The following is a 12,136-nucleotide window of genomic DNA, read 5'->3' as shown; positions in this document are numbered from 1 at the left end:
CGCGTCTCCTAAGGCTCCGTTTGGAGGAGATTCCCGCGAGCAGAACCTCTCGCACTTCCGGATGACACTGGAGGCGAAGAGATCCACCTGAGGGGTCCCCCAAAGGGCGAAGATCTCCAGGAGAATCTCCTGAGCCAACTCCCACTCGTGAGAGATCGCGCTCTGCCTGCTCAGAGCATCCGCCGTCTTGTTTTCGCCTCCTGCCAGATGAACTGCCGAGATCGAAACTTCCTGCTGGATTGCCCAGAACCAGAGCTGCATCGCCTCCCTGCACAGAGGAAGTGACCCTACCCCCCCCCTTTTTGTTGAGGTAGTGCATGGCCACCGTGTTGTCCGTCAGGATCAGGACATTCTTTCCTCGCACAGTCGGCAGAAAAGCCTTCAGGGCTAGCCTGACGGCCCTCAGCTCCAACAGATTGATATGGAGTCTGGACTCCGACGGAGACCAATGACCGCTGACTGTCAACTCGTTGACATGAGCTCCCCATCCCGTGAGGGATGCGTCCGTCACGATCGTCGCCTCCGGCCAGGGCAGCCAAAATCGAGCCCCCCTCATCAGATTGCCTTTGTTGGCCCAGAGATTCCCCGGTGGATTGTCTTGAGGCCTCTGCTGGAAAGGAAGACAGTAGCCGTGGGTTATGATCTCCAGAACCCACCCACACACACAGAGTGAGTGAGTTACAGGCACTTTCAGTTAAGCCACCCTTCACTGTGTTTCATAAGGACAGGGTTGTCCTTAGAGTTCGTCCTTCTTTTCTTCCGAAGGTGGTGTCGGAATTTCATTTAGGCCAGAAGGTTGTTCTTCCGGCATTTTATCCTCCTCCACATCCTGGGAAGGAAGAGGAGAGGCTCCTTAGGCTTGATCCTAGGAGATCGTTAAGCTTTTATATTTCACGCATGTCCCGGGTCAGAGTGGACGATCTGCTCTTCATTGTTTACGCTGGAAAGCGTTTGGGACAAGCTGTGACGAAACAGACTTTGTCTCGCTGGATTATTTTGGCTATCTCTGAGTGTTACCGCTTGGCGGGTAATGACCCACCGGTCGGCTTACTGGCCCATTCTACCAGGGGGTATGGCTGTCTCTACTGCCCTGCAGAGGGGTGTTCCTATTCGTAACATCTGTGATGCAGCCACCTGGGCTTCGGTACATACTTTTGTATGTCACTATTCCCTCGATTCCATCCGGGGGCAGGATCTGGCCTTTGGCAAGGCGGTCCTTTACTCCACAATTTGATTGGGCATGCAAAATTTATGTTTTCTAAATTCTTTTCCCACCTCCTTGCATTGGTACTGCTTTGGGAGTCTGTCATAGACATGGAATACGTCGGAGGACCCAATCCCCTCGAAGAACAAGTTACTCTCTTACCTGGTAACGTTCTTTCGATGGGATGGTCCGATGACGTATTCCATATCGCTCCCTCCCTACCTTCCCCACTACAGAATTTCTTATGCGATTGCAGATTACGTTTCCGCAAGGCTTTGTGTGTCAGACTGGCAGAAGACTGGTGGCACACGTTCTGGGGGAAAAACTACAACTGAAGCTACGGGCATCGTGCGTCCTACTTATAACATCCAGTGACATCGGCCGTCGAAGGAGGTCCTCGAGGGCGGCGTATCGACGCAGGACGCAGACGCCGAAAGTTTTCCGAAGCAGCACAGCTGTGGTGATTACTGTCATAGATATGGAATACGTCGTCAGACCATCCCGTCGAAAGAACGTTACCAGGTAAGAGAGTAACTTGTTCTTCTCCTAAAACTGCGCTGGAATCTCTTGCCCAGTCGGGAAGTTTTACTACGCAGGAAAATGATAGGTTTGGAAGATTCTTACTTTAGATTCTGTGAGAAGGAAGGTGATACCGAAACTGTAAGGCACTTATTACTCTCATGCCCGGCGCTTTGTAAAGAAAGATCTATCCACCTGACCAAATTCGCCAAATGGATGGGCTAGGGTAAGATGAGAACTACATATGGTCCAGCTGTATTAACATTCTGAACACCTCATAGAGTCTAGCGATTTGCTTCATTTATTAAATCCCTGGACTTATACAATGAACGGGATATAGGACCCCCACCTTGTAAACACAGTATATAAAAAATCTGTACTCCATCCATGAATTTAATTGGGATAGAAATTCAGTTGTTAGAATCCTGAAACTTTTTCTTCGAGTGTATCTTTTTTTAATGTAATTGATGATATATGGGTAGAATGCAGTGATTTGGCTTTTTAGATGCTGATTGTCTTATATTGATAAAGGAAAAAATTGTGACATAGCTGTTTGAGGAATTCAAGCACCGATGCCTACTGAACAGCATGAGGGATCTTCAGGCAGATATCATTTTCCTCCAAGAAACCCACCTAGGCGACATAGAATTGGGAAAACTACAACGGGAATGGGTAGGGACCGCGTACCACTCCCCGCAGCAGGGGAAAAGAGGGGTATCCATCCTCCTCCATAAGTGGGTCCTTCTCCAAATCCAACATACAATGGCCGACAAGGAAGGTAAATATATACTAGTCCAGGAATTCTTGCACCAGCACCTCATCACACTTCTAAATGTGTATGCCCCCTCCTCGGACACCCCTTCCTTGTTCACCCAGATGTTCACAACATGCGCACAGTACACAGGCAACATCACGCTCATAGGGGGCGACCTCAACATCACCCTAGACACCGAACTAGACCGCCAGGGCACAACTTTCGGAGGCCCGGTCTCACAGAAAAAACGGACAGCCCTCAGGACCCTAATGCAAGACCGCCACCTAGAAGACAAATGGAGGGAGAAACACAAACAAAGCAAAGACTACACATTCTACTCCCATCCGCACGACACATACTCCAGGCTGGACTGCTGGCTTACCCCGGCAAACATGCTCCACTTAGCCGAGGACTGCAAGATCCTCCCGACTAATCTATCAGACCATGCGACGGTCCTTTTACGATAAGCCCTCCCAGACGCACCACTCAAACCTCCTCCTGGAGACTGAACCTCTGCATGCTCCACTACCCAGAACTAATTGAACTTCTCAAAGCCGACTTCGAGCGGTTCTGGGAAGCCAACCTCGTACTGGGCTACAGGACCAATGACCAATAAGTGCTGGGACGCATTCAAAGCCCACATAAGGGGGCAATGCACCTCGAGATGGGCGTATAAACGCAAGATGTGGGCGGAGGAAATTGCCAGCCTAACAGCCTAACTGAGCAAACTGAGAGGGACCACAAGAGAACCATAGACAAGCTACTAAAACCTCAACTGAATAAACGATGCGCTCAAATTAAACAGGTCACTACCGACAAAGTCCAGAAGTCCTACACAAGCTGGTCCCAATCTTATTATGCCGAGAGTGATAAACCCTTGAGGAACATGGCCCTGGCTCTAAAGCAGCGCCAAGCCGCCCAAACCATAGCCACAATACGGGATAAAACAGGGAAACCACTTGTGGGAGATGCCCCAATTAGCGCACGATTCACAGAGTTCTATAAAGGACTCTACACAGGCCCCGAAGACTCCACTAATGCGAATATTGACTACTTTCAAGATTCCATACAGATCCCCAAAATCTCTGCAGATCACATACCTGCCCTGGAAGCTCTTATCTCAGCAGCAGAGATGGCATGCGCTATTACCTCACTCACAGCCGGAAAAGCGGCAGGGCCAGATGGGATACCAATCGACTTGTATAAAAAACTAGATACAGACATCTCACTCCTGCTGGAAGAGGTCTTCAACGAAGCTACCAACCTCGGTAGCCTCCCCCAGTCAATGCTTTCCGCCAACATAGTGGTCTTCCATAAAGCAGGCCGCGATCCCGAACTATGTGGATCATACAGACCCATATCCTTTATAAACGCAGACGCCAAGATCCTAGCCAAATGCATAGCTAGACGCATAGAAACCATCCTCTTGAGTATCATTCACAAAGACCAAACGGGGTTCATCCGCAATAGGCACTGCAGCGATAATATCAGAAGTCTCCTACATGTGGTTGCGGGAAATAGGGATCCAGATGATCTAATACTGACAATAGATGTAGAAAATGCCTTTGATAAAGTACAATGGGACTTTATCTTCAAAGTCCTACCGCGATATGGTTTCCCTCCCTACTTAATTCAACTGATCAGAATGTTGTACACTGCCCCCACAGCCGCAGTCGTAACAAACAGCATCACCTCCCCTGCCTTTGAGGTACAGTCTGGAACCCGCCACGGTGGCCGCTGTCTCCTCTTATACGCGCTGTCCATAGAACCTATTGCGATCCAATTACGGGTGGACAAACAATGGCAGGGCATAACACAGTGTACAGAGGAACACTGGGTATTCCTATACGCAGATGACTTGCTACTGTATGTCAGCAAAGGCCGCTCCTCCCTCGCATACATCAGGTCGCTCCTGCAAGACATAGGCCTGATGGCAGGCTACAACATCAACTGGAGCAAATCCGAGATCTTGCCACTACGCCCCGACATCCCTTGGGATCAGGGGGAATAGCCCCCTTCACCTTGCAAATGAGCCACATAAAGTACCTCGGGATCAATATCAGCGCCTCACTAGAGAACATCAGTGACCTGAACTACCCCAGTAAAATAACACGTATCTGCCAGAACCTGAAGCGATGGGACACACTAGCTCTCTCCCTGAATGGGTGGATAAACGCCACTATAATGAACTAATTCCTGAAACTCACATACATCGCAATGATGATCCCAGCAGGCCCGCCCCCTGGCTCCTTGAAAGAGCTCGATAGAGCAATCACCAAGTCCATATGCAGGGGGAAGAAGGCAAGACTCCGCTTGCCAACCCTTCAAGCTGCCAGACCAAACGGCGGCCTTGCAGCGCCATCCATGAAATCCTGCTACCAGACGGCCCAGGTCTGCTGGGCAAAACGCTGGCTAGACCACACAGACGACTCTAGCTGGAGGGCAATGGAGGTCAAAGTGATGAAACCACTTAATCCAATCGAAATCATGGCCACCCCTCCCAACTTGCTCCCCCCAGCCATAAAAAATCACCCGATAATCGGCCCCACCTTAAAACAATGGCACAGACTCCGAGCATCGCAAGGGATCCAAACCCGCCTAGCACCACCTTGGTCCAGCTTTAGGGCTGTTCTTACATATGGAATAGCTAAAAAAAAAATCCACCATAAACGGATTGGCCCAACCTAAGAATAATGGACATAAGCGATGAGGGACGACTGCAGTCTTTCCAAGACGCACACCTCAACCTGGGGTTAAACGCTGGTGAATGGCTCACTTTCCTCACACTCTGCAGCGTCATATGCCGATACACCACACAGCTATCACAAACTCCAACCCCGGCCCCTTGCGAGGCAGAAATGGAACACCACTTGAATGTTTTCCCCCACTTGCGCACTTTCTACCAAATGGCGATACCAAATAATCTGGGACGCAATCAATCCCTAGCGCATGCCTGGACTGAAGACATGGGCTCCCCGATCAATATCTCGGATATCTTAGATGACTACGCTGCCATACCCCTGATATCTGTTAACCTCAAGTACAGAGTACAATCTCAAGTACAGAGAGATTCAATACAAAATTATACAACGGATATACTATACCCCTACAACACTATTTCAAATGGGAATCGCACACACAAACAAATGCTGGAGGGACTGTGGATCCCTAGGCACGATAGGACACATCCTATGGCAATGCCCTAAACTTATCCAGTACTGGAAGGGAGTCCACCATCAGATAGAGAGAATAGACGGAGCCACAGTTGCATTCACGCCCCATGGAATGCTACTGGGAGTAGGGGTAGATGACTGGCACGAAGATCCACTAACCCACAGACTTGTCGGTATAATCCTATTCGATGCAAGAAAAACACTAATTATTCACTGGAAAGCCAAGACCCCCCCCCCCCCTTACAATCCGATCGCCGAGAACTACTAGCGAAAACATGCAGACTCGAACTGGCGGCCATGGCCAAAAGACAAACCTCTAACCCCTTCAGAGTCGCTAAATTCAACGACCTCATAGAGCAGTATGCCTAAGGGGGTCACAGTTGCCTACACGAACTGGGTCAGACTAGCACCTTACGAACGCTACCCCATAACGCCAGAACTTATCCACTGGATGCCAGGTCAACCGGGCAGAGGCACCCCAAGCCTGTGACATGAAGCAGGCCCGGCAGAGACTTTCAACTCGAAACACTTCGGGTGCAACTCACAGTTGGGTGGTAGAGGGGATAGGTATCGCATGCTGGGGGCTATAAAGTTAAAGTTAAAATTAAAGGTTAAGAGAAAGAGAAAACATTTCTCCACAAGAAGCAACTGTACCAAGGCAAGAGGGGGCAGCTGACTGCACTTCGGTTAGTCAGCAACTACCCTGCACAGATTGCCACACAAACCGGACCACAGGTGGCGCATGAAACTGCAAGCTACAGGGAAGCCCATAATCCCAAGAGCACCATAATTGTTATGTTTTGTTATGTTTTGGTATATGACACTGTATCTACCTAAATGCTTTGCTCGCCTCCTTGCCGCTCACTCCCTAATGTGACAAGTATAATGAAATGCCAATAAATTGTGTTTCAAAAAAGAAATTCTAACGGAAAGCCATCACTCCCTGGGGAATCTACCTTTTCTCATGGACTGCAATGCCCCACTTATCTCGGATTCCTCTATGGGTTCCTCCAATCTATCCCTAAGATCCCCCGCCAAGACCGGCAGTTGTACCAAGTCCATTAGTTCTCTGCATCCTCAACCGAGTACATGTCTTCACTCGTGTATAGGGATTGGTAAAAACTTCGAAAGGTCTCATTGATCCCTTCCTGGTTGATGGCTAATTCCCCATACTCCAGCCTGACTTGTGTTATAGTGTGCCAGGGTTGTTCCTGACGGATCAACCAGGCCAGTAAACGCCCCGTCTTATCCCCTTCCTTGTGAATCCGTACATCCTGTTTACTCCCATCAAACTTCCATTTCCTGATACTCCACCAATTCCGTCCCTCCCTCTCTTCCCCCTGCCATATTCTTTTCTACATTGGATACCACCCCCTCCAATGTTAGTAACTTAGCCTGTTCTACTCTTTACTCGCACCGTTTTGGTTATACAGATGCCCCTAATTGTGGCCTTATAAGCCTCCCACAGGGTCCTCAATCTTTCAACCGAACCTTCGTTCACTCCAAAAAACTGTACTATTTCTTCCTGCAGTGTCTCCCCAAATGCCACATCCTCCAGCGCTGCTACCGAAAGATGCCACAAATTCACTGGTGATCTCCGCCTCATACCCTCAAATTGCATTAGTAACGGTGAGTGATCCGAGAGAACCCTCCCCAAATATGCAGTTTTTCCAAATATGTAAAAGTATTCTGACCCACACCAAAATACAATCCAGGTGTGAATAGCACCCGCGCACCCCAGAGAAGTACGGGTAACCTTGCTCTTGCCCATCAGACTCTCGCGAAAACTTCACCAAGTCTAGATCTCCAGCGATCTTCTGTAAATATGATGCCGCCTGCTGCTTCGTTAGGCCTGATTTCCCTGTACCATCTAGCCCAGAGTATAAGAGGCAATTAAAATCTCCTCCCCCACACAAATAGCCCTTCCTGATAACCCCCGCCAACTGCATCACTGATGGGAAGTACACCTTATTGTATGCGTTCGGAGCATAAGAATTTATCACACTGTGATCTCTACATTCCATCGTGGCAAGGAGAACCACCGTCCTCCTGACATCATCAGTCAGTACCTAGGGACCCCCGCCGCCACCCAGATCAGAACCCCTCCTGGCATAATTTGAGTAGGACGTTTCCCACCACCGTCCCTCCCACCATCTCTTGAGCAGTTCGAAATCCTTCCTTACCATTTGAGTTTCTTGTAACAGTGCCACTTGCACTCCATGTAGCTTGAGGAATCCCCCTAATCGCTGACATTACAATTTCTTAACCAGCCCTCGGACGTTCCAGGTCCCAATTATCAAATCACCTCCTCTCGTGGTGGATGTAGTAATCGACCTCCGTCCGCGTGTCCCTCCCTCCCTCCTTTGTGCATCCACTGCTCCTGACAAATCATCTGAATCATGTATGGCAACCCAGCTTATAGACTTCGACAAACATGGCAAACATGCCCAAACCTTATATTTAACCAAGACCCCCCAAATTAACTTCTACAACTGGGTCCCCAACTTCCCCTCAACCCCTTCCGCCCCTTCCCCCTCCCTTTTGCCTTTGAACCACTGTCAATGTGCTCCATAGCCCCGTTCCCCCACCCCCGTCCCGTTACCAACCCATCCCCTCCCAGTTTGGATAACCCCCTCCCCTCCCACAACCCCCCGACCCCCAGATCCCCTACCGACTCCAACCAACAATCCCCAACTCCCCCGCCTCCCTCTCTTGTAGTTCCAGGTGTCAATTACAAGCCAGACAACATGATCGGACTGCACATTTACCCAGTGTGACCTCAGACTAAACGTTGTTAATAAGCAGGAATGGTCTCTGTTGCAAAATTTGGAGCTGCTCCCTCCTACACCTGATAAGATAGCCAACGTATAATGTGGTTAGCTTGCCAGCACCTGCATCCTCTGTTTTTTTGATTAAATGATCTTATTGCTGTCCTCCGAATTTCTAAACCACGGGCAATGTCTTGATCTCTTGGTTGTATGTCCAACGAAAGACAGTGGACATTATTTTAAATTTAGACGATTTAACCTTGCCCTGAAATTGAGGCTGTGATGTATTTAAGATTAAATTGACATGTGTACTTTAAAATTTACTGAAGATAACATTGTGCAGTTGATATTACATACATAAACCTCATTTGGTTTTAAAGGCAGATGAACTTATTCTAATTTTGACTTTTTGCCAATTCTAAATATGCTGTTTTTGATTAGTCACCAGGCTGAGCTGGCCCTTCAGGAAGCTATTCGGATAGCCCAGGAGTCCAATGATCACGTCTGCTTACAGCACTGCTTGGTAAGGCAGCACTGGTAATTTCACCAAAACCAGTTGTTCTCTGATGCAATCCTTTTTCTTTGTTATTGCTATGTTTTAAGGGCATTCTGTTGAGGTTTTATTCTGTGTCCAATGTAGCATAGGCCTTCCTACTTGGTATTTGCCCATTCTACACAAATAGTTTTGTTGAGCCAGTCATGCCATATTTAATATTATATGAAATCTACATTTCTCCAGCATTGGATCTTTCATGGATTCACATGCTGTGAATATTCCCCATCGTCAGGCTGGGAACCTCGGTCATTTTTACTTAGCGTTTTCCTATGGAAAACTTCAACACCTCAGTGTCCTATCAACATCTTTTTTGGGTGCTTTAGTCACTACCAATAGGACGCAGGGTATAAATAGCCCCTCGCCCGCGGCTTCCCTTCAGATTTCAACCGTCTCCAAAGTGTTGGAATCACCTCATGCTCGTTGTGATTTCTCAACGTGTTGCGATTGGTGAAATGTCTTCAGGAGAATCGTTGTTCTGGCCCTGTGCGACCTGCGGGCTGAGGAAGGTGTATGAAGGGGATAGGCATATGGACTGCCTCTATGCCTCTACCCCCATCATTCGGCTGAGTCTTGTGAGATCTGTAAGGGGTTTTCACAAAAGACACTTAAGGACCGTAATCGGTGATTGGTGTGTTGGCTGTACGAGGGTACCTACCCCCCCTCGGAGGTTTGGTCGGTGCGTAGCTTGGCATCGGAGAGGCCGGTTCAGGCGGCGGGTCATCGCCGGTCAGCATCAGCTGGGCCTCCGGCTAAAAAGTCTCGGCCTGTTCCTGTGGAGGTCAGTAATAGTGGTCGCTCCTCTTCAAGTAAACATCTGTCGAAAGGGGCGTCTTCGTCTAACCATGGGCGGTTGGACCAGTCACGAGGGTCTGTAAGTAGGCCCGAGAAGTCGGTGTCTCAGGTGAAGGCCAAGAAGGACTCGTCATCGTCGAAACGCTCCTCTTCAGGGGACCATCACATGTCCTCCTCTACTAGAGAGTCGTCTAAACATCGGTCCAGTGGTGCCAAGCAGGCGGGATCGCCTGTAATATCTACACCGCAGGTTGCGGTTCCAACTACGTCATCAACGGGAGTCCCATCGTTGACAGCCCCTTTGTCAACTCCGATAAAGTTGTCGGCTGTGGTGTCTTCGGCTCCGGTAGGAGAAAGAGGGCCTATGTTGTTGTCGTCGTCTAGGATAGTCAGACATCTTACTACCGACGCAGGAGGTGTGGCACGCGCCTGCTTTTGACTCTCGGCTACCAGACACTATCCTACAGCACGAGACTGCATCGGAAGTGGAGGACGATGGGGATCCGGTTTTGGATCCGTCGGCCCTGGGCCTGCAGTGTGTTGGTCCATCAACGTCGATGTGTGTCGGGGCTGGTCCATCCAGCTACCCTCTGGTGAATCCGCAGGCGATGTTATCACTCCAGGTGCTGTCCATGTTGCAATCTCTGTTGGGCCAGCTGGATTCCAGATTGCCTCCTCTGAACATATCTCCGGTGGGGCCTACCGTCGACGCTGGAGGTGTTCCTCCGCGTTTGACGGCTTCGGCTGAATCGCCGGCACTCCCGCAAGTGAACGAAGATCATCCACATTCCCATCCTGAGGAGGGTGAGCTGCAGGATTCGGAATCGGACAGTGTACCTAGGGAGACCATGTCCACTGGCTCGTGAGCATCGAGGGATCCTGCATGGGATTCGGACGTTGAGATGGAGCTACCTTGTAGTCCGGCACAGCGGTCTCCTCCCAATGATGTTTCCTGTTTGACCACATGGGCAGGAGACGAAAATCTGTATTTGCCGTGCCTATCCTGGACTACATGTGGCAAGAGGGCTTGCGCACAATGCGACACCCCTTCTCGGAACCAGCTATCAAAGGGAGGTTGGAGAAGAAGTTTAAGGCACCGGACTCTGCACCGAAGTGTTTAGTTTCAAAGCCTACTCCCGAGTCAGTGGTTTCAGCGGCGGCTAGCCAAAAAAGCTAGGAGTCAGCACAAATTAATTACCCTCCCGATAGTGATGCCAGGAGACAGGATGCCTTTGGTAAAAAGGTTTTGACTGTGTGGGCGACGACAGTGAAAGCGGCCAAATCTCTGGCGATCATGGCTTGCTACGATCGTGAGATGTGGCATCGGTTGGCTCCTCTGCTGGAACATCTACCTGAGGAACACCGTAAAGCTGCTATGATGTTGGTACGCGAAGGTGATTAGGCGTCCAATCATAGTATTAACATTGCCATGGACTTGGCGGAATCTGGTTTTAAACAGATAAAACAACTACATAGTGCAGCGTTGACAGGCCTGGCTTAAGTGCACAGACTTTTGCCCGGAGGTGCATTATAAAGTTCATGACATGCCATGTGAGGGGGAACAATTGTTTGGTGAGAAAATCGATGAGGCCCTCAAGGGTATGAAGGAGGACTCTGAGACTGCTAAGTCATTGGGAGCCTTGCAGAGTGGCCGCTCGTTTCGTCCCTTCCGTCCCTTTCGTGGGGCGTCGGGAAATGCCCAGTTTACTTCACTCAGAGACCTGGGCTATAGTCGATCTGGTTACTCCTCCCAAGGGTATAGGAGGTCGGCGCAATCGGCACAAAAAAGCTGGGATTTTCAGGCCTCCAGGAAAAGAGCGGGTTAGGCCTCTTCCTCCAAAGGAAGACAGACTAAGCCACAGCAGTGACTGTCATCGGGGAAGTCTGCTGGGGGGAGGATAGTGCTACACATGGACCAGTGGTGCAAGATCACGTCAGACCATTGGGTGTTGGATACGGTGCGACTGGGCCATTCCCTGGAGTTCGTGTTCCCCAATCCCCATTCCTCCAGTGTATACCATGCAACCCCACCTTCGTGTTCTACGACAGGAGGTGGTACTTATGCTGCAGAAAGGAGCTATAGAATTGGTTCCTGTAGCTGATGAAGGCCAAGGGGTTTATTCCTGTTACTTTGTGGTGAATAGACCCAATGGCAAGTGGCGGCCCATACTGGATCTTCGGGCGTTGAACAAGACTCTGCAACAACTGAAGTTCAAGATGCTCACGCTTCAGGAGGTCGTTCGGTCTGTACAGCCGGGCGAGTTCCTGGTCTCGTTGGAGCCACAGGACGCATATTTCCACATGCCCATGTGTCGACGGCACCGCAAATTTCTGCGGTTTGTCGTAGGAGAAGATCATTACCAGTTTCGA

At 49.7% G+C, this 12,136-nt stretch overlaps 1 protein-coding gene across 1 annotated transcript in view; it reads left to right on the top strand.

Moving 5' to 3' along the window:
- Positions 1–12,136, top strand: part of ANAPC5 (anaphase promoting complex subunit 5) — a 655,776-nt gene that overhangs the window by 330,283 nt on the left and 313,357 nt on the right. The window contains exon 8 of the mRNA XM_069619569.1: positions 8,860–8,941. Coding sequence (XP_069475670.1) covers positions 8,860–8,941 — 82 coding nt within the window. The remainder of the gene's footprint in view (positions 1–8,859; positions 8,942–12,136) is intronic.

Source organism: Ambystoma mexicanum, chromosome 10 (genome assembly GCF_040938575.1).
Source record: "Ambystoma mexicanum isolate Mex_15411 chromosome 10, UKY_AmexF1_1, whole genome shotgun sequence".
Classification (NCBI taxonomy): domain Eukaryota; kingdom Metazoa; phylum Chordata; class Amphibia; order Caudata; family Ambystomatidae; genus Ambystoma; species Ambystoma mexicanum.
This window is presented reverse-complemented; position numbering and strand designations above follow the sequence as displayed.